The sequence below is a fragment of the Achroia grisella genome, unplaced genomic scaffold (assembly GCF_030625045.1).
Source record: "Achroia grisella isolate CSIRO2021 unplaced genomic scaffold, CSIRO_AGI_Agris_v1 utg1086, whole genome shotgun sequence".
NCBI lineage: Eukaryota > Metazoa > Arthropoda > Insecta > Lepidoptera > Pyralidae > Achroia > Achroia grisella.
Window position 1 is genome coordinate 38,705 of NW_026712572.1, and position 23,614 is coordinate 62,318.

Sequence of the window (23,614 nt, forward strand, 5' to 3'; positions counted from 1 at the left end):
CAGACCGCCGTGTGTACGGAAACAGCTCGAAATAGAGACGCATTTAGCTAAGATTCGACATGCAATAGCCTACACAGACGGCTAGGATATCAAAGCAATCTGGCCGGGTGGTCCGAGGCGCAATTTGGGTTGCTCCTTGCGCATATTGCATGCACGTACCAATGAAGTTTGCTTTGTAGGCGGTAATCTGCGGGGGTGTATCGGCTAGGGTGGTGGGTGGTGGGTTATGTACACACGAGCCCGAGGCGTCGAGGTAGGCAAATGGCCGGCGAGGCGGGCGCGTAGGCCGAGATCTCGAGCTGGCGATATCGATCGGCCGGCCTGACGCCCGCGGCCGTTCGTCGCCACGGACACGACTCGCGGCGGGGAGGGCGGCGCCGCGTGACAAAAACAGTTCTTTGTTTGCCGGGTACGAAGTGCTCCCCACGATCCTTGGAAAGGACACGATGTTTACATGAGCATTGACGTCGTTGCAGATGACGGTAGTCCATTTAGTAACATTGAATAACAGAACAGTTTTGTAACTCATTCCTAGCTAATATATTGATAGCTATGCTAAAAAAGTTTTTGTAATGCTATTGATGAATTAGGAAACTTATCGATATTTGCAAAAAAAAAATATTTGGAACATCACTAGGTCGCGTCGCGACCGCGCGGCGACGGGTGGCGCAAATCACTCGCGCGGACTGCCGTTCTTCGAGCGCGCCCCTATTGCGCTGCGGTCGTTTGCATCCTTTTATTTTTGTTTGTCGATGAAAATAAACCGTTATGTGTTGTTATTCTTACGTAGTTTTAGGTCTAAGTTACACAATATAACGCATTACCTACATACCTAATAAAATAATCTATTTTAGATTTAAAATAATTTTCTCAATACATTTAGTGATATGAGTATATAGAAAAAATATTCTTGATAACTATTTTAGTAATGAACTTTATTAAGAGCATTTACGGTAAGATTTCTCAGCAAACTTTCCATGACAGTCAGATCTACTAAATCAAAATGATAACGAAATCTGATGTCAGAGAAGGTAGGCTGCCTTTACTTTACCTACAATATTCTGTTATTATTGACTAGCCTGAACCTTTTAAATAATGACAACAAAAGTGACTTTAAAATCATGAAATGTCTTTTTTATCATCAGTTAATGACAGAATTGAAAGCATTAAAGACTGTTAAATATTTTTTTAGGAATTCATATAGAGTCTTCAGTGAGCTGCAAGTGTTTGACATGAACAACACGCGGGTAAAAGTTAGTTCTGAAATGTTAAAATAAAATCATCGATAGTCGATATCGACTTAACTTGTCGCAACGTATTCAATTAGAGGCACAGCACGGTTCGCATGAGTGGCGTTTGTACGCGTCGCCGACGCTCGCCCACCCTCGCCCGCGCCACCGACCCAAATCGATAGCTCGAGTCTTGGCATCGATAACGATATGCAGGTGCACATCTCTAGTGCGGGCGTCTTGTTCGAATTCAAACTCCAAATAACGGTTGGTCAAGCTTTACTCAAAGCGAGGAACGTGGCGGTTCTAATTTGCAATAGTTCTACCGTAGTCAGATAGCTATCTAACTAAATATAGCTTTGAAATTGCGAATGTCGCTATGTAGGTATTTACTCAGCACGAGTAGATATTTGTAGAATATTACTGATATTTCCTAATTGGATAGGAAGTAACTGTACCAGTAACTTCAGATTCTTCATTGAGATTTTATATTAATATATTTTTGTTTCAGATCTAGGTAGTGACTTCTGATATATAAATTTATCCTTTGTATTCGAATGTATCTTTAGGACAAAATAATATTAGGCTTAAATAAATAACGAATGGTTTCAAATGATAATGATGACTTTAACAATTTATAGGGAAAAGTTTCGGATCTGTTTACAATATCATTGTGACAAAGTACTAAGTGAGTACTGGTATAATAGTATCCCACTAACATCATCACTAATTATTATCACTTAATTAATCATTAGTTATGGGGATTAGTGAATAGCACATTGCTAGCAATGGGGCCAGCAATGTAACGTGTCAGGACGACCACCACACTGTTACCTACCCTATCAAAAAAAGCAAGCTCCTTAGCGGCTGAAATATGTGAGATCGCTGGTGTACTTACGCTTACTTCAGGTTATTCTTACAAACTTAATTATAATATTTTTTTATTCTATCAATTCGAAATATAAGTTGAACCAAAAAAATAAGTTGCTTTTAAAATACTTTATAAAAAAATTATATTTATAGATAAATATCAACATTTGTTTAGATTTCGGTTAAATCTCTACGCTTTCTCATTCACAGAGTTGTTGTATAAGCAACATGTAATATAAATTCACAAATATCAAAAGTAGTAAGAAAGAAATCAGTATAGAAATTGATAGCGAAAGCGCTGGAAAGTTTTCAGCGAAAAGTGAAAGTTTCAGTCGCAAAAGTTGCGGCGGCCGACTTTGTTTTCGTTCAACTTGGAATTCAATTTGAAGGGTGGCGGGTGCGTTGCCCCACACCCCTCTCGCTCTTTCATAACAATACAGGTTATGATTTTGTTGAGTAACAAACTCTGAAACTTTTTGAGTCACGCTTTCAAAACACAACATAGCCAGTCCTTTAAAGTTTTCTGTTTTATTTTTATTTGTACATTTATATGTATAATATTTATTGCTATATTAGATATATTGGTTTATTTACTTTGAGTTTATTTGTTGATTTTATTCAATCGTAATATTAAACATTAGTACTGAATTACTAACAATTTAAAATTATTGTCTTTTTTTTAAATATAGATATTTTTAATAACATTACAGAGATTGTATTACGTTAAGTAAAACAACCATGTTTGTATTTCAGTAGCGCCATCTGTGAGATTTTTCCTAAACTTTTCTATGGCGTGCTGTATACTATCTAGCGAGTTCCAACTCTTGTACTGTGCTTTTGAAATGGTTGAATAAAAAGCAAAGCGATTCATAATACTACACCATAATACTAGAGGGTATTTTCGGTCTAATATGAATTATGTAAAAGTTATTAAACCAAGAATCTCATAGAGATATTTTATTGTTTTAAATATTTTAGTCTTATATTGCTTAACAGTAACTTAATATATTTGTAACTAGCTTATTACCCGCGAATTCGTCTGCGTGGATAATAACTATTTTTATTAAAATAGATTAAATGTATAAAATAATAGTGGCCTAAGTTACTCCTTAAAACAATATATACAATCTGCCAGTGAATGTCGCGTCTTATATCTGTGTGTCTGTTTGTCCATTTGTTTTTGTTAATCTCTGAAACGGCGGGGCCCATTTTGCGGGACTTTCAGTCGGCTTTAATTTACTGTTATTTAAGAAATTTTATTTATTTTAAGAAGAAAAGTTCCATGCGGACAAAATCGTGGGCTAAAAGCTAGTTTAATAAATATTTCTCTTTTAACAGCCAGAACGCATTATGTCCCCGTACACGGCTATAATACGACGCAGCGGGAATCCATTCGAAATAGCTCACGTGCTGGTTTCCTGGCTGATTGGTGCGGGGTATGACGCGTACATAGTAGTCGGCTGTGCCAAGAGAGACGTCTGTATGGCTATACGATACAGGACAATGTGCCCTGATATACCGGACGAGAGGGAGGTAAGCGTATCCAAAGAGGAACGAGATGAACCGAAATATAGTATTTTTTAACAGGAATGACAAACAATCTGACAACTCTCATGATGGAAATTGGTACCTTTAGCCAATAGAAATAAATAAAAATAATTTTAAACACTTTGATGATGTATGTAACTAAATTCATGATACTCTAATTTTACCCATTGTTAATCGACTGGTTAAGTACTGGTTAAAATATAGACTTATATCTTTTCTTTCTTATATAATCTAATGTATCAGTCCATCGTTTTATTGGACTGGAAGTCCAACTTCCTTCCCTTCCCTTTTGTCCTTTAGTCCCGTTCATTTTGCAGTTTGAATGTCCATCTGTAACGCGTGAGTTATGACCAGAGTATTGCCAACCTATTAATTGACTCATTTCATCAGTATACTCTGATATTAAGTTTGAATCAAATTTCAATTTATATTACGATGCAAAATTTACTTGTATCTAGCTTCCCAAGAATAACTTTGAAGCGATTAGACTCTAAGTATCCATAATCCTTTTTAGAGACATGGTTTAATTAAAAACAAAATTTGTTCCAGATAGTGGAGGAAATACCACCGCCAGAAGAGGAGCCTCGATACCGACTCGTACCTCTACCAGATCTGAACTCTAAGTATTGTCAGCAGATGGACAAAAAGGAGAAAGACAAAAAACAAAGTGAATTGGATAATATCGTGAACGAAAGGCTTAGGAAAATTGAGGTACTCTAGTTTCTGAATGTCTATCGAATTGAATGAAAATACATCATAAGAACTTCAAATTTGTACAATTAATAGATAATCGCTTTGGTATGCATACATACCAAAGCGATTATAGGAATTGGACTTATAGGACATTTTTCGGCATACATAAAATTTGAACTAGTTAGTTTCCTCGTAATCTAATTTGCATTAACTAAATACTTACGACTCTACCAATTCGAATCGTACATGAATACTTTAAGAATATTTTACTTTGAATAACGATTACCTTAAATTTATAGAATCATTTCTAGCAATGGTATTTCCAAACCGATACGATATTGAAACCTTCCAGAAAAAAACTTATTACTATTTAAAAGGCTGGCAACTCGTTTGCAATTCCTGGTGTTGCATGGGCATACTCATGGGCGGCGGTAATCACTTACCATCAGTTGAGCCGCAAGCTTGTTTGTTCCATATGCTATCTTGAATATCTTTATGTTAGGATTTAGAAAAACCACCACACGATGAAATCGATGGCTGGCGGACGCATGCTTTGGATATTAATATTACCAGGCAACATGGGTATCGAAGAGCCATTCTTCATAGAGCCCAGTGAAGGTAATGGATACCCATTAGACGCGAAGCAGTACCAACATCTGGACAGTGTGTATAATCACGAGAATTATTATGTAAGTCTGATTGTTAAGTGTTTATTTCTATTACGAAATGTCAATTACGATCTAGATATAATTAGTTACAATAGTGACATAAATCAGTCCAGAGCTGAATTGTGCCTGCCCAATAATGATATAGATATTATCCAACGACATGTATATCAGGTGTTTTATGCTAAACAATTTGTAGTTTAAATTTGTGGGTACAAAGGCTACCACAAATACATGATAACGTTGTATGTGTTATTATGTATTTTATTTTGACTATTTGATTTTTAGAAAAAGACCGGTCATTTTAAAAAACAGTTAACAAAAAAAAACAATCGTATTAATCCAATATGTTCAGGTAAACTTACAAAGTTGTGCTGAAGGCCTGGATAGCCTAAAGTATGACTTGGCCAATTTATCATGCTGGGAACACCTCCTCGCTGGCGAACCATTCCATAGAAGACAAATGTTAGGAGTCGATACTGCCGACAAGAGAACAGCAGTTGACACTGAGAAGCACTTGGACGTTCCAGCTAGCTGGGTGGAGAAACTAGATATTAGCGCTGATGGTGACTACATTGTTTTTGTTATGTTAGCTGTTACTTGCAACTTCATCTGCCTTTTGTTACATAAAATGCAATGAGTCTATGTATATGTCTTTTGTGGTATATTCAAAACAATGATATACTTTTATAAATTAATATTAATATTTAACAAATTGGTGCCGTGGTTCCGGCTTTTTACTTTCCTCGCAACAAAATCTGCTCTCTTTATATAGATAAGAGAACGCATAATTTTATTATTTATTGTAGAATAGAATATAATAAGTTAATTTTATACCAGAAATAAGAAATATAATACATTAAACAAAATTTACTACTGACTATGAAAGTACAAAAAGGCTGTCATATTGATTAAGCAAGACATTATCCTAGACAACCTTAAAGTAGAAATAGTAGAGAAAAAAATAATAATAGCTTAAGTTGTAGTTTTATCAGTTTAGATACTTGCGTTTTCAGAATTCGAACAAAGATATCCTGGTAGTCATAAAGTGATTCATTACAAGAAGGTGATCCTGGAGAAGTTCTCACCATATTCTCAGAGAGATGGTATCGTGAAGAGAGTCAAGATTTTTGATGACTATGCCCTCACTATCCCGCTACTTACGTAAGTCAATGATAGTCATTGATACGCCACAAGTTAATCTTAAAGTTAAAATATCTTTAATTTTGAATTACAATTCCACTTAATTTTAATTCACATAAGTATAGTTAACATAATGTCAACATTGGTAGACGATCAGTTGATGAAACCACCTTAATATTCTATCGAAAAGTAAATCATAGAAGTTGGTGGTATTTCCAGTGATGACTTATGGAACATAATCGTACATCGTTATCTGTATTTCAAAGTTTTTAGTCTAGTTATGAGTCAAATATCAAGATAGAAGCAATAATGACACCAAAATTTTGCAGGAAATCGGTGAATGTAAGTAGCTCAGCACCGTTTTTTTGTAGCATAACATGAGGAGCAATTTTAGCAAATAAAGTTATGTCATACCTAACACATAGGTACGTTATATTGCATATTACTTTTTATACTTTCGGTAATTAAAAAATCATCTCTTTTAGATACGAGTGGTACAAAAATAGGGTTGACAAGATGGATACGGTCAAGATAGACCATGTCAAAAAAGAAATATTGGAGAAGTTTGGTATCGGTAGGAAGGACCACATAATAAGTAAGTTTACTCTAAGATTGTCATTTTTTTCAAGCAGACTAAGTAAATTCCGTGGTAATACTAATCTAGTCCGTTATTATAATAGTAAAACAGAAGGCTATTCCTACTTTATATATATAAAAATATGTGATTCCATTGGTCACGGCTTCACCCGTGAACGGGTAGACCGATGCAGAGCTGTATTTATGTGTCTAATACGCTTAGTATTAAAAAACTGTATAAATACTTAGATAATAACTGGTACAAAAAAAAATGTCAAACACTACCAAATAAAATAACAATAATCTATAATAATCTCAGGACAATTCACACAATTCACACAGCGCCACAAAGCTTGTGTTATGGGTACTAGATAACTGATACATACACATAGATATTTTTTTTCTGTAAATACCTACATAACAGACACAGAAAATAGTCTGATCGACACAAATAATCATACTCATGAATGCAAATGTTTGTACCGCGCGAGGAATTGTAGCCGCGTCGTAGCCGTAGGAAGTAAAAGGGTGTCGTGCTATATGAAACTGCTATATAGAGGCCGTCATTGTGATTGTTATTTTGTTTCACTCCATAGAACACGTGTATTCAATAGAAGCACCGGTTGTGTCAGTGGAAGGTGTTCGAACTTTGGAGTTCAATTACTACGCACGTCTGGACCATCTCACCAAGCTTGTATGCACCCCACTGACCTTTGATGAACACTATACCAATAGAGAGGATAGGTAATGTTATATTTTCTATGCCAATATCATTACATAGTATAAAACAAAGTCCCTGTCTCTGTCTGTCCGTCCCTATGTATGTTTAAATTTTTAAAACTACGCAACGGATTTTGAAGAGTGTTTTTTAATATATAGAGTAATTCAAGAGAATGGTTTATATACATATAATACATGTACACCCATGAGAAGCCGGGCCGAGTAGCTAGTCATTTATAAAGATAAGTTTGTCACGCCAATGAAGTTAGGCGTCAGTCAAGTACCTTGGTAGCTCAGCAAGCAAGCAAGCTGCTTTGCGGCAAAACATATCTTTGCCGCAAAACAGCTTCTGTAACGGTCTCAAAAAAAAGATCAACAATCTCTAATCTAATGTAATATAATATATTGTTGTTTGTCTTCCTAATTGTTTGGCTGTTAGATACATACCACTGCTTTCTCACTGTTTTCGGCGTTCAGAGTTTAATGGCAGCATGACGTCAGCACTGTGCACTAGAGACAACATAATGCTTCCTTCTCTTCCCAGCATATACTACAATTGTCATAATATTATTTAAACAGTTAATCTTATGTATTAAAATCGATTTAAATTATAATAAATATGGAATATAATACCGATCTGTTAATATAACATTTCTATCAATATTGCTATTCGAAACTAGTTTGCTAACACACTATTATTCCAGGTTAGAATCTAGAATGATTGTCTATACAGAAGGCACCAAAACGGAACCTAAACGTCAAATAAAGGATATAACAGAGACATATGGAAGAAATCATTCTGTACCAGCTAAGGATGATGTTTTTAAGAAAATCTTTCATATCCAAGAGAACACTATAGAACTATACTACCATTATGCATATAACTTTGTCACGAATGATAGTAGAAGCTATACAAAGCCTAATTTAGCGGAGTCTGGTGGCAAAATACTTTATTATCCTGAAAAAACTTCAGGTTACATTGTAAGTAATCTCTTATTCGTAAGTACGACAGAGGTCGAATAACGAAATAGACATACAATAAGAAAGTGATGTTAGTACAGAAATAGACTTAAGGAACTGCTGTAATAACTATGCGAAAATTTATACTATAAGAAAGTGGATTACACAAGAATTGTTTGGAAGGATGAAAACTTAGATCACTGTCTGCCTGAAACCAGACGTAGGTTTGAAAAATAATTTAATAAAATTATTATCTTTAAAATAAATATATAATTCAAAACTATTTACCAAATATTGCTAATATAACTATTTGATAATGTTTAATAAGTAGCTGTATAATTTGAAAGTGTTACTTTTTTCAAAGAATTTGTTTAATTATTAACTGACTAGAGACAAACTGAAAAAAGTCAATAGGGTATATGAGTACCTTAACATTCTTCAACCACCAAGCAACTTGCTTTGTAAACTGTGTTTCGGTTATAGGACACGATTAAGTAGTGAAATTACGGGATAAAAGGCATGAAATCTAAATTCTCAGTAATGGCATAAGTGGTATCTCGGTCTCATATCATGACTTGTGTCCGTAATGCTGTTCACGTATATAGGCGAGTACCGTTACCATTATGTGGGCCATAAGCCTATTTACCATGTGCATTAAAAAAATGGGTTCATTTTCAGGCTGACCCATGCGCTAAACCGCCGCGACCCCTGAACATTTATTACGCTCTTTGTGAGAATATGGAATGGGAGTACAAGACTAACAAACACATAAGAGATCGGGAGTCAGATATTAATGGATACTTGAAACAGCGGTACAAGGAGTTGACAGAGCCTCTTTTGTTTGTCGCCTTATTTGATACTGAGAGGAACGAAGCGGCAAAAAAAGGATGGAAAGAACAAGTAAGTTATAATCACTTTAACCTTATATAAACACAATAGGTGCTACAGACAGACCTCTATGTCGGGGCAACTTTGAAGCCAAAGAAACTGTCGCTAACGTAATTCTTGAGCGCGTAGCAGTGGCCATCTACAACGCACACATATCCTCGGAAAGGTGAGGTCGCTCCGTGAAACCTGTGAAGACAGGATGCTACTGTGCTTCTGGGAGAAGCAACAGCTCAACTGTTTTACAGTATTACGATTACAAATGTAATTATATTTTATTAGTATTGGTATATCGTAATGAACTAGGGGTCTGTTGTGCAATGTCCCCAACTTTGCAGGGGTATTATTGAACAACAATATCACCCTATATTAAGTCCTTTATAAAACTCTAGTATATTGCTTTGCTCTACTGTCAATTTCTGCTGCATACGCGATATAAGGTTTCTTCTTTAGTATTTTTTTACAATATGCTATACTATCGAACCAACGGTTAAGGAATATTTCAAATCGGTACAGTAGTTTAGAGCCTGTCCAATGCAAACAATGAAATCTTTCCTCATTATAATATTAGTATGGATTACAACAATTATTGTTTTCTTAATTGTTTAGGAGACAAAAAGAGCCGAGGTGACAGAAAGAGAAAAGGAGGCTGAGATCGACCCACTGGCTCCGTACCTCGCTCGTATGTTTGGCTCCGGTCACGGGGCTGGTTCACCGCTTTCAATCAAGGAGGCCACATTAGTCAGAGAACAATGTATTAACGACTTCAGAGCTAAACAACTGGCCAGGCAGAATTTGGTGCAGGAAAGATTCGACACGGTAGGGTTTAATAAAATAGCCGGCGGAAAAAAGCTAATGAATTGTCTTAAATATTTTCTACTTTATAATATAATATATATCCTGTAAGGATATATTTTATATAACCTTAAAGGTTTCTTACTCTTCAGAATTTATGACACCTATGTAACTTCTAAGGCTCTACGCGTAATCGCCTTATGTTGCAAATGTATCAGATATATACTAAATATCAGCTACGAAACTATGTTACTGTTTCCGCTGATGCTATGTAGCGTAGCAAGTAAGATGTTCTATGAAGATGGTATATCTACTTTTAGTAACAAATACGCGTCTAATGTAGATATTCTGCTCTGTAATTAGTAACACCACTCATTATAAAAGCATAGCTCAGTAAAGCCGTTTCTACCTGTGATAATAACCTATATGGACCAATGAATATGATTGGTGCATATGAAAAATCCATAGCAGAAATAGTAGCATAGCATAGCTCTGATGGAAAAGACCTAGATAAACGTATAACGCGACTGATTGACGTGACTGATGAATTTATGGGTTTATAACATTAAGATCTTGATGTCTTACTATTTATACTGTTAGGGCTGATTGCTTGTATGTTTGTTGGTATTACACCAATGATATAAAAACCCAGTCGTTAAAAAAAACGAACATCAGTTCATATGTTTTAAACAGAAGTAAACAACAATATATAATTTATCAATAACAATTTTCTATTATACCTATTAGTACAATAATTATTGTCTTTTCTTATTGAAAATTTATTCTTTATTTTCTTTTATTTTACAATTTCATATATTTGTAGCTAAATGAGGAATATAAAAGCAAGAGACTTTGGTATCTGGCAAACCAGTTCATCCTAACACCTGAAAAGGAGAGTGCCTACTTTGCTACAAGGTAAATGAAATATTTCAACTATTTATATGCATTTCACCTATAAATTTGTTATTTATTTATATAATTCATTCCACTACGATAAAACTTTATCAAGTTGTTGCTCGCAATTGCATAAATATTATAGTATAACTGCATAACATGATTGTATTTGCAACAATATTTCTGTATGATATCTGTGACCGTCACAGATAATGTATAAAATCATTGGTAATCATGTACATGTATTTTTTTACCACTCATGTTCATCCAATTTTGTCATTCATTATCGCTACCACATAGTGCTACTGTTAATACTTATATATACGCTATAAAGCTATGACCTGCACTGTGGCGCATTACTTATTTTTTTACTGTATTGATCCATCTCCTTTTCAATGATGGAACAGGCAAAGATCCTTAGACCTTACAGCCTAGTATATTTTTACGTTTCTTCATATTTGTGCAAGTATTGAGGCCAAATGCCAATTCTTGTCTGTGGTGCATTACGTTATTGCGCGGGAAAATAAAAATCACAAAAAAGAATTCTTCAACAGACATACTCATTTTCATGTGCTCCTAATTCTTAATCGTGTTATAATATTGTTTAAGTCTGTAATTCACTTTCATTATAATATACACTTTCTAATATACACAACAAACCGTCATTAATACAGCCCCGACTAACAGATAGCTACTTCTCTTAAGAAAATTAAATACATAAACATTTTTGTGGCAGTGCTGAATTGGCGTTCAAGGTGCACGCATTAGAAGTAAGGCTGACAAGGCACAGGGACCTCTCGGAGCCGCGGTTCAAGATGCTCCGTGACTATCTGGACAAGCATCCTCTCCTCAAGGAATACAACCGCATGAGGCACTACTATGGCGTGAAATAGGACCGTAATGTCTCCAGTCGGCTTTAAGAAGCAAGAAATAACACTAATCCTCATTCACTGGCAATTGCTTAGACAAAAATATAACAAAATAAACTATTCTGACAAGTTATGCTATATTCTTGCTAAAGTTTAATTTGATACAGTTATTTACTATTTTCAATTGTTTTATTTGTATTTATTATAGGTATTAGCTGATAATCTATCTTCAAAGCAAGAGGAGAAACGGGATGAGGAAAAACCCTGAAAAATGTATGGATTGTGGAAAATAAAATAATTTTCTGTAATAATATATTTTTATTATATTTTGATTGAAATATAAAATAAATTTATGTTTTGTATACGAGTATATTTTAATTACACTATACACAATTATCTTTTCACAGATGTCTAATATAACCGCAGTGTAGATTTTACATGTTTTACATAGGTAACTAAGTTTTAAAATAAAAATAATCACTGAATTAGGAGATAAGACCTACTTGTTGTTAATAAAAATATCTTTTACAACTACAACATTATAATTAATTTACAGATAAATAATGAATACACGTTTCGAATAATTCAATTCGCAAACACATCTGTAAGGCTGACTATATACAGTAGGTCACTCGTTAAAATGCGACGAACGTTCCGTCAACGTCGACACTGGATATTGCTTCAGACCACTCCACCTGGTGTAAGTCCTGAAGCTATATTTTTGTATCAAGAGATTGCAAATTTTTTAACTGCTCCTAGTGTTTGGGTAGTATCAATGAGGGTTGAGGAAGATTCAAATCGGTGTTGCAATCACTAGCGCGACCGAGCAGATTGCCCCACCCGTCGTGGGTTGCCAGCGCTAACCTCGACAGTTTGCTGGTTAGTCGGCATTGGAGAAAGGAATAATTAAGAAATAATTAAATTAAAAATAAATAAGGAATATACAAATTCACAAACACATCAGTAAGGCTTACTATATACAGTCGGTCACTCGTCAGGTTGCCCGAATGCGACTAACGTCCCGATTGGGGAATACGTCGACAGTTGATTGTTTCAGGCCAACCCATGGTATAAGTCGTGAACTATATTTTTTATATCAAGAGATGGCAAATTTTAAATGCACCTAGTGTTTGGGGAGTATCCATGAGGGTTGAGGATGGTTCAAGTCAGTGTTCCAGTCACCAGCGCCACCAAGTAGGTTGCCTCGACCGTCGTGGGTTGCCAGCGCTAACCTCGACAGTTTGTTGGCTAGTCGGCGTTGAGGAGAGTCCGGCCTGGACAATGGCGGTAGCGATATACTCCCGGAATCTGTTGACAGATTTCTTCTTACTTTTCTATTTTCAATCGGCCTCAATCAAACAAAACCATAGTAGTTGCGGAGTCGCAGTTTTTATTGTGATTATGGTCGCTTCGATTCCTGGCAACATTTGTATTTATCCATTCATTTATCCCAAAATTAAACAGAGTTTGCGTTACTAAGCAGAGTTTAAAAATTTAAAAAAAAATATTACTTATATAATATAGACAGGCAACACCCAAATCAATAATAACAACCAACTCATTAATATACAAATTCTTGTACCGTGCGAGGAATCGAACTTGCGATCAACGAAAGTAAGACAGTATGCTAAACCGCTAGATCACCAAGTCCGATCGGCCTTTCCAGTTACATGAAACATAAATAATAATATAGTCTGCTTACCAGAATGGTAGTCATAGTTAGCGTGGTCACTCGGCGTTTCTTGGCCAAGCCGTTTCCTGTACTCCCCTGCGAAGTGCTCTATTAGAGTATCCATCATTGTGGCTTGCTTGGAGAATACCTATATATATATATTGATTTGTTAGAAGGATGTAACGTGTTTTGCTTATATAATACTAATAATACTCCAGGACAATTCACACAGCGCCATCTAACCCCAAACTAAGCAGAGCTTGTGATATGGGTACTAGACAACTTCTAATAATACAGTATATTTAAATATTTTTTGTAAACACATACATAGTCCAATAAAATTATAAATGAAACTATGGTGTGACCAGTTTTGGCGCAATATATATAAATGAGTCCGCAAATACGTGAATAATAATATTCAGAAAGAAATTTTGATTTAAGTTGACGGGATAGAGATGAAAATTGAAAAAAAAAAGGTTGAAATATCCTCAGGAAGTATCCTGAGGAGATAAAAATCATCGCTCTTAAGAATATCCTTCAATTCTTGTCCCTGATTGGTTTCGGTAGCAAACTTTGAAAAAGAGCGAGCACAACAAATCTATGCAGGTCGCAGTTTTATAGGTCTTAGCCCAAAATGTCCAATAAAAAAAACTAGGAAGATAGATAAGTACTCTACAACAATCTTATAAGGTATCCATTCTAACCTGCAATATCTTAGAGACACGTAGGCCATTTTCCACGACCATGAACTGAAGAAAAAGACAGGGCAGGCAGTCCTCATGGTCATCTGACGGTAACCCGAAGTCCCAAGATAACTCTTCATACAGCAAACCCAGGAGTACAGTCTGAAAGAAAGGCCGAAAATATGTTTATTTCAATAATACACATTAAAACAACCTTCATATACTATAATAATTAATTGTCCTGGGATATAATAATTATTTTAAAACATAAATGCTTCGTTCATCAAAAAATAGGGGACTTTTGGTAGGTCTTGGATCTTGGTCCATTGTAGGTGTAAATATTTGGCAACTCACACTTTCAGTATCGTCGATGACATATACGCCGGTGGAATTGATGGCCACAAGGACTGGTATATCCTCGTGGGCGAGCAGACTCGTTAGACTGCGGACTGGTTGCTCGATCTGACCTTGGAAGAATGCCGCCCTAGAAGAGCGGTATGAGCTACAGTGATGAATTTAAATGTAAGAACAGTCACGGCTGCAAATTAAAATTATGCAGATATTACAGAAGCTTCAAGAAACAAACCATTTCTTTGAAAGAACACCCTAACATAATACAGTCCAGTGCTCTCTGCGGAGCTGTCAGCAATAGTAGGTAAGGTTTATTTTTTAATGAAAAGAAATGGTATTTATTCAGTAGACTCTTGGAAACAAGACACACCATTACAACCCATGGCGTTTTCCAGAGGAGACCACTAAATCCTTACTAATATTGTAAATGCGTAAGTAACTTTGTCTGTCTGTCCCGCTTTCACACGAAAACTACTAAACAGATTTAAATGTTAGGTGCACAGATAGTCTAGACCCTGAGAAAGGGGTACGTTACTTTTTAATGCGAAAAAAAGTTAAGTTTTTTAAACAAAAGGGTCGTAAAGGGTTGAAAGAGGAGATGAAAGATCGACATTTTTGAAGCGATGTAGAACGACGAAACTTTTCTTTTTGCCTTTTTTGGGTTAAATTATTGAATATTTTTTCTTTATTTGGTCAAGGTCACTATAACATGCGGACAAAGTCACAGCACTGCTAGTATACTAATATATGAGATAACTCACGAAATTATGAACACCCGGACAAAGCTAGAACAGGCTATTAGTATATTATAAATAGTGAACTCACCCGTAAGCGGAATGTGTACGAATATGCGCAAGATATTTATGCCGTAGTTTTCTGGGCGGCGCTGCCGGTGGTCTTTGTGCTTGTTCTAGAAGTTTCGCTTCGGGGCTGCCCTTCCGGCCCGCAGGTAGTAGCTGAGCCCACCGACCGGAACGAGCGTGCTTCGGTAAATATTTATCTTGGTGTTCCCTGAGATAATCAAAAACACTAGCCGTCAAAACCTTTGGACCTTTAGGCCAACGGAATGGGAAGATGCACGAGCCACGGGTGTTACTTGAGCGTAACGTGTTCATGTAGAGAGGGAGGTAACTGGTACCATCTACCATCACGTAGGCTATCAGCTTGCTTCCCATTCCTTTTACATAATAACAGTAATAATATATCAGAACAATACACACATCGCCATCTAGTCCCAAGGTAAGCAGAGCTTGTGTTATGGGTACTAGACTTCATTTAAAAGAGCAACACGCAAGTTTCTCGATCTTTCTTCTTGTGATGAAATTCGCACCGTCTTCTGTGTTCCAAATGAGTGGTAGAATAAAACAATATTAGTTACCTTGTTTAAGTTTCTTTGATTAAAGAAAACTTCTGAATATATTTTTTTGTATATACATATATAATATACACAGAAAACACCCATGTCATACAAACAATCATCCTCAAGAAATCAATTGTTTGTACTGTGCGATGAATCGAACCCCTAACCATCGGAAGTAAAGCGGTGTGCTTGCTTAACCGCTGGAGGCCGTTGTAAAAATATATAAAATGTTTTACCTAAAGAATTTCGCCGTATGTCTATGGGGATCGTATGGGCCTAATTGAATTCTAGCTTGCAGTCCGCCCAGCATGACCGCTTGAACGCTTTCCAACGGGTACCTGCCCATCACAACATTATATCTCGCTTCTTCGTACAATAACTCCTGGATTTTGGAATCCCTTGAAGAAAATATACATATAAATCAATACCTTCATTTTTAACCAAATTTGAAAAAAAAGATATCGTCAATGCGACTGTACAGTATATTTTCTGAGTGCTAGATGTTAGCAACACCAGTAATTTCAGAATACAAACACTGTACAATCAGCCAAAATTATAAATTGACCTAAGTTTTTTGGTGTACCCAGATTCAAACTGGCTACCTTCACGGTTTATAAGTAGTAGATGCTTTATTTACACATTAAGCGTATAACAAAAGTTATAAATTTAAATTATTTCTTCACTTACTTGATCCCTTCTTCCAAATGCTTAGGGAAAAACACATTTCGCTGTAACCTCAACACTGGTTGGTCCTTTGCCCGTCTCGATTCTGATCCGTGCCCGTACCTCTGAAGTAGCTTCTGCCAATTTGCCCATAGCTGCCACGGGCAGTGGTGTGGCTTCAATTGAATTTCTAAGAAATTTTTTATCTTAAATATTATTATTAAAAATAATACAGGATAATTCACGCGGCGACATCTAGTTCTAGGATAAACATAGCCTGCATTCTGGGTACTAAAGTACATATAATCTTCTATGTATATAATATACATAGAAATCACCAAGACTGATATATATATAATCATATTTATCAGGATGGTCTAACTGAGCTGAATTTATTTACTAACCATTTTCCACCGGTGTCCAACCATCATCTACTAACAGCACAAGAAGGTGACGCTTCCACGTGAATATATTTATATATTAATTAATGTATTTTATTAGGTTTTAGATGTTTATTCTTATTAAGAATTACAAATAATTCACTGAACAAGAGAACTGATAGCATAAACTTATACAAAATTAAATATTAGTGGAAATATAAAAGAAGATATATACATATAATGCTGACGGAGTAGTAACCGCATTAATTATAATATTTTTGGTTGGCTTACAGAGCATAGATGGCCTCAGCGGTACTGGGTTTATATGTACACAGTAGTGCGTATATTTTTATTATTAAAACTACTCACCTAACAAAGGACTGCACATCCACAATGCGAAAACATTAGCCGCTAAACTTCTAGAGCTAGGCTGCGTCAGACCCAACTCCTCGGTAGCTAATACTCCATTGAGGAACCGCGCCGCTGTGACACACAACGGCATCTCCTCTGAGCTCATTTCCATCATGACAGCAGTGCGAGACATGAGGTACACGTAGGTAATGGGATTTGAAGAGACGGTCGATGAAGAAGCTGTACTACCTGATGAGCCTGATCATAGAAATATAATAGAAATAATCTTTATTTTAAAAGCACTTTTAAATAGTCTTTTTACTCTACCTCTTTTCAGGAAGACTCAGCACAAGAAGAACAAGAAATAAACTTGCATGTTGTTATATTAAACAAATGTAAAATTTTACAAACTAATAAATAGCAAAATTTACAAAAGTTGAAGTTGTTAGAAAAAAATACAAAATTTATAAAAGTACAGAAGTAAGAATGTTTCATGAGATTACATAAATATGCACAGCGCCATCTAGGTCCAAACAAATATAGATAATAAGCAAGTGATAAAAAAATGGAAATAACATTTCTCATTAAATGTACAAGCATATAATATGCAAAGAAAAAAAACGTGGTATAACAATATGGCGAGTGATATCATGCGTTACTATTCTAGAGGACTCAGATGTCTTGCCTGTTATCTTTCCCTTCCTAATCTGACACTAAAACCGAAACACAGCTTCCAAAGAAGCTACTTGGCAGCTGAAATAGGAAAGATTAAGGATTCCACGCAGATAACTTTTTATAATCGACCTGTGGTAAACTTACCCCAAAAGAGGTCTAGCGTAATTATATAGTAGCTGTTCCCGCGACTTCGTCCGCGTGAAATTTAACTTTATTTTTCTAAAATAAAAGTACCCTAAGTTATTCTTTATTACATCAGCTACCTGCCAAAAAAAGTCCCGTCAAAATCGGTGCGGCCATTTCAGAGATTAGCCTGAACAAACAGACAGACAGACAAAAATTGTAAAAGATGTTATTTTGGTGTATGTATCGTATTTATATGCATATGCTTGTAGTAAAAAACGGTTATTTGAGTATAGATAACAAGATAGAAAAACATTTACCTGGTAAAGGTGGTGATATGGCGCTAGAGGAGCTACCACCGCTGGTAATAGGTTCCGTGGTACTGAACGATCCAGCCGCTATACTGCTTGATCCAGTTTGGTTGGAACAACTGCTCAAGTTGGATCCTAAAATATTTTGATATCATTAAAAAATGGGAATTATTTTTTAACTGTTTTATTTAGTTTCGAATACCTTCACGACTGTTGTCCGAGTTATTTTTAATGGATGGCTATGGTCCATTAGCCTGCGCAAACAGTATGCTTGCACCAGTGGAGGATGATAAGATGAGCATGAGGTCAGGTCAGTTAGCCCATCGTGACAAATTCGCCAGGAATGTATCATGATGGTTTCCAGGGAAACCGCGTGGAAGTCAACCTGGCTTGGTACATTGCTAACGATGCAGTAATTAGCTCACAAAACTAACATTTCTCCTTGTTGTCCTAAATTGTATATTCAAATATTATATTTGATGTATTCAAATACACAATCCGAGATACAGCTGAAGGCTTTTTTATCATATAGAAAAATCGTCTCCACATTGAAGAAGTGATAAGGGTGTGTGTGGGATTGTTACTCATTAAAAAACCACACGGTACACCGTGGTTTTTAGTTAGGTACCTACATGTATGAGAGTCATTGCCGGAGTCGCGAAGTCGCGTTAGCATAACTACCGCGACTCCGGCAGCGTTGGCCGATCCTATAGATGCTGTAGAGAAGGCCCCATCTCGTTATTAGGTCGATCTCTTTCGCCTTACTCAATTGTGAAAATGAATCGGTACACGCGCACGTCTCCTCGGCCATTTGGATGCTTATTTTGATACTACTAATGTGAATACTTATTTTCTCCTTTGAACCTCATCATCATCATCAATTTCTTAGATGCCACAAAAAAATTGATTTTTTTTAGTTTTGCCCAGTTAGGTATTAATCACAAGTTCTAGTACAAAGTACGGTGCGAACTTATAAACTGTATTTATAATTTATCAATACAAATTTACGTGTAAATATAAAAAAAAATGTAAGTAGGTACCTAAGTATATAAATTACTAGGAACGGAATACATTACCCATAACACTCTTTTCCAAAGAGTCTGAGCTGTTACTCTCTTTGGAGTCTGTCTGAAGGGGTTTATGGGGGTCATGTTTGTCCCAGTCGCTGTGGCGCCCTAAAGGACTATACGACAAATGCGGCAATCTCTGTGACACCGAATATAAATGTGCGTTCACTTCAGCTTGTAACTTTTGACTTTGTACACTGTAATATTCTTCACGTGACCTGAATTCGCTGAAAAAAAAAATTGCAATAAAGAGGTTGAACCGTAAATAGGTGGTATATTTTCTCTATCTACGTAAAAAAGTATTTGACACAGATACTTAGATTGGTTATTTATTAAAACCTATCAGTCGGTTACGAATTTTTTTTCTCTTGTGTCACAAGAGAAAAAATATTATTTATTCTTTTTTTGTATCATAATATTTTTCGTAAAATTTAGATTATTTTCAGTATTGATAGGGCTTTTCACTAATGACAAAATTCAGGAAAGACATTTTAAAGAAAAATTGAATACGGACTTTATCCCGTAATTCGTATTGCTTCGTATATGCGAAATTATTTGTAGGTAATATTTATATATTAAATTGCTGATAAATATGAAGTTAGTATTTAATAAAACTTCTATAAATTTTCTATTGTATACGCATAGGCAATGGTAATAGTCTTTTTTATTTGTTTACAATACCTACTTGTATTGATATTCTGCTTGAATCGGATATCCACGCCTTGAATAATCGACAGGGATAATTGTTATATAATTTCCATTGTTCTGAACATTCGGATTTTCACCATAAGCACCCATGTCTGTTTGGTGGTCCATTTATTGTATAAATTCATAAGTTACAAATGATTTTTTGGGTTACACATGCTACAAGAAAAATATTTTCGCCTACTTTATCGATCGGACTTCGCGCCTTAATATGGGTTGCCATGATGTCATACAGGTTGCCTTGCCAACCTATTTCAATCATATGAAAATTAATAGATTTTATAATAAAATGTTATCTAAAAATATTACTGACTGTAAGATGTGTTTCTTGATAATTAATAATTCTACCTTGCAATTTGCAATTCAAATCAAAATATTAATGATTTAACAGCTACATATAAATAACAGCTGTTTAACATTGCAATGTAAGCCTTTGATATCTGTGGTTACCGTTAATTTGCCAATGTCAACAATCAACACTTCAATAAATTCACAAAACAATTCTATTTTATACACGTACTAAATTAAATTTACATTCCCTTTGTGTAACACTGTTTTATTTATATTATTATTATTATGAAAATCACACTAATTAGTTTTGTAATGTAAGAAAATTCACGCTGTAACTGTTAAAAACACCGGGCATATGATTATATTTCTTTAGATATAGATACTAAACTTGGACATTCATTATATTTTTTTCTTTATTGAAAATCTGAAATCAAAAATAAAAACTTGTAGATTAGTACAAGTAATTGCAGGTAAGAATTGCAATTTAAATTTAAATTTTCAGGTTTTTCATTATTTTGTAATACGGGGTGTTGAGATTCCTATATTTGATACCTTTACTTTGTAGATTTACGGATGGAGGCAAAATTGAAAGAATACCGTGCTCTCCGACGCCGCAAAGAATTAATAGATAACGCTAAGGACAAATTCGAAAGATCTAAGGAGAAGCTAATAAATTTTTTAGTGCCCAAAATATTCGGAGATATGGATAGAGAAAAGAATGAGGATGAAGTTCTTTTAGTGAGTTACAATATTACTCTAATCTAGTTATATTTATATACAACAACTATGACCCATAATTGCAGAAAACTATTGTAATAACTTATATTTGTTTTTATTTTATATAATGAAATGGCAAACAAACTGATGGCCTATATGATGATAAGTGGCCTCATCTTATAAATATTCATGCCTATATACTATATACATTGACAACACTAATGACATTACAGCATCATGTGATGCCCATGTGTACCTTTCCTATAGGATATTGATGGCATGCATCCCATAATTTTATTGTATTATCTGACGCTACAAACAAAATATGTTACAAAACAAGCCGCTTTGTTGCTGTGTGGAATATGTACCATTATAGGTTTAATAAAGAAGAATTAAGTACAAAGTCTGCCTCATTACAACTTTGATTAATCTTGTTATTATTATTTATTGATATTATGTTATGGATACTACATACTAATATAACTATAATACTAAATAAAATTAACTATTCATGTATTGGTAAAAAACATATAATGACTGTAATGACTTGCTACAGAGTAAAATGTCTAAGTGTCATATCTTATATATAATTCTTCCATTCTTGTGTTTGTCAACTCCTCATATACAGATGGACCGATTTGGATGAAATATTGTATATATATAATTCTTTATTGGGTTCATAAATAGTTTCAACTTGGTTAGCACTGTTTTTCCAGCCAGGACAATGTCTGCTGTGTCCACTATAAATATATCTTTTATATTATGAAGTAACAATCAAATGTATCAATTATGTTGGTGTGACTATGTATATGTATGTGTGTGTATGCTGCAGGTATGCTACCAATTTAATTTAATATATGCTATTTATAATACAAGAGAACAAAAAAGGAAAGGAGGATATCAATATTTGCTGAATAAATGTACATCATTATTATTATTTATATGTCTTTTATTATTTTTCAGATGGAACATGAAGAACTGCCAAAACCAGTATTGCCACTCATCCAACCTGACGATTCCAGTAGTAACGAAGAGGCTACTTCATCTACGGAAGTTAATGAGCTAGAGTCATCTGAGGAGGAAAACCAAGAGTCTTGGCGATATTTCATCATCAAATGGTCCCTTTACAGTTTGACCTGGTTGACACTATATATTTTTTTCCTACAAATACAATTTGGTGCAGTATTCTTTGCCACATCTGTGTTAATTGGTATATATTTTAATACACGCACAAGGCCAAAACAAAAAGGAGAAATGTCAGCATACAGTGTATTTAATGAAAACTGTGTTAGTATAGATGGTGCATTAAATGCAGAACAATTTGAGAAAGAATTAAAGTATGGAATGAATATATTCCGATAAATTGTTAACTATGTATGTTGTTCTTAGTAAGAGCAAGGGTATTTTAGCAATGATTTTCTGAGATATTTATGCAACACAATATGTTAAAAATCATCTCTGTACTTTTTATGTGTAGTATTTTCTTTAACAAGATGGATATTTTATACAAAGACGAAACGACTGACTTTCATGCTATGCATATTGCAGACTACGTAGAATGTTAAAATTTAATTTATTTATTATTCTTAAACTTGACGAATATGTGTACTTAATAATTATGTGAGGTTTGGAAGTACATTTCATATATTAAACTATTGATACAGGTTCGCAGGAATACATTACAAAACGTTGAGTTTCTCTGCTTTTCAGTGCTATAAGAACTTTTCTAGTAGTTAAAGTAGCGTATGACGCGAACGATCGGATGGCATAGCCATACTCGTAATTATTAAAACACACAGTTAATCAAATTTCATCTAAAATATTTCTGTAATACATTCCATATACAAAGTTTTCTATTTCTACTCATATGAATGAAATTTTATTTGTAGAAAACATAATTTGAGTATGTAATCATATCATCAGTCATGTAAATTTTTTGCGTGATAAAAGAATACTCGCAGTTTGTATTTGAGACCAAAACTCATGTTCTGGTCTTAAATGTATTGTCTCAAGACAATATGCTATGGAAACGCTGGTTTTATAACTTTAGCTGATAAGTACCTTTTGCATAAAATTTATACGAAACTTAATATATACCTACCTAATAATGTTTTTAAAAGAATATTTATTGCTTAAATAATAAATTTATTATAAATATTAAAATATAATACATTTATTATTTATTAATATTTATGTATTAGGATATAAATAACTGCTAGTGACATAGCCTCTAAGTAGGTGATAGACGAGATGTCACAATAATGTATACTTGTCTACAATTATATCTGTAATCAAATATACTGTGCCAATGTTTATCTACCAGAATAAAAAAAAAGTTTATATAATTATATAATATGTGAACATATTATTTACTCTTATATTGTATTAATAAAATACATATGTGAATGATGGAAATAA

General features: G+C 34.6%; 3 protein-coding genes across 4 annotated transcripts; 2 read left to right on the forward strand and 1 right to left on the reverse strand.

The window, feature by feature from the left end:
• The first annotated feature begins 3,443 nt into the window (after positions 1–3,443).
• Positions 3,444–12,118, forward strand: LOC131843646 (dynein regulatory complex subunit 7-like). Its single transcript, XM_059192326.1, is given in 13 exon segments — positions 3,444–3,632; positions 4,197–4,358; positions 4,843–4,893; positions 4,895–5,029; positions 5,361–5,571; positions 6,022–6,169; positions 6,634–6,743; positions 7,321–7,468; positions 8,149–8,425; positions 9,083–9,304; positions 9,899–10,108; positions 10,908–10,999; positions 11,715–12,118. Coding segments are annotated over 13 exon segments (2,106 nt in total). The 5' UTR covers positions 3,444–3,449; the 3' UTR covers positions 11,872–12,118.
• An 840-nt stretch (positions 12,119–12,958) lies between these two features.
• Positions 12,959–20,378, reverse strand: LOC131843604 (FERM domain-containing protein 8). 2 transcript variants are annotated; one of them, XM_059192288.1, is made up of 11 exons: positions 20,169–20,378; positions 19,493–19,710; positions 18,426–18,551; positions 17,326–17,439; positions 16,601–16,766; positions 16,150–16,311; positions 15,379–15,564; positions 14,557–14,686; positions 14,224–14,364; positions 13,550–13,667; positions 12,959–13,155 (listed from the first exon to the last, which is right to left on the reverse strand). In XM_059192288.1, the coding sequence occupies exons 1-11, from the start codon at positions 20,297–20,299 to the stop codon at positions 12,971–12,973; spliced, it is 1,677 nt and encodes a 558-aa protein (XP_059048271.1). In that variant the 5' UTR covers positions 20,300–20,378; the 3' UTR covers positions 12,959–12,970. The 2 variants fall into 2 exon arrangements, with proteins under 2 accessions (XP_059048271.1, XP_059048263.1); XM_059192280.1 differs by having other exon boundaries at positions 17,326–17,565.
• A 513-nt stretch (positions 20,379–20,891) lies between these two features.
• On the forward strand, positions 20,892–22,988 carry LOC131843166 (uncharacterized). The gene is made up of 3 exons (XM_059191782.1): positions 20,892–20,949; positions 21,045–21,217; positions 22,160–22,988. The coding sequence occupies exons 2-3, from the start codon at positions 21,053–21,055 to the stop codon at positions 22,556–22,558; spliced, it is 564 nt and encodes a 187-aa protein (XP_059047765.1). The 5' UTR covers positions 20,892–20,949; positions 21,045–21,052; the 3' UTR covers positions 22,559–22,988.
• Positions 22,989–23,614: the final 626 nt, after the last annotated feature.

Coding starts and splice junctions, on each gene's coding strand:
- LOC131843604 (XM_059192280.1), bottom strand. CDS start 20,299: ATGGACCACCAAACAGACATGGGTGCTTATGGTGAAAATCCGAATGTT. Junction 19,711..20,168: donor CAAGCAGAATATCAATACAA/GTAGGTATTGTA, acceptor TTTTTTTTTCAG/CGAATTCAGGTCACGTGAAG. Junction 13,668..14,223: donor GTGTCTCTAAGATATTGCAG/GTTAGAATGGAT, acceptor ATATATATATAG/GTATTCTCCAAGCAAGCCAC.
- LOC131843166 (XM_059191782.1), top strand. CDS start 21,053: ATGGAGGCAAAATTGAAAGAATACCGTGCTCTCCGACGCCGCAAAGAA. Junction 21,218..22,159: donor ATGAGGATGAAGTTCTTTTA/GTGAGTTACAAT, acceptor ATTATTTTTCAG/ATGGAACATGAAGAACTGCC.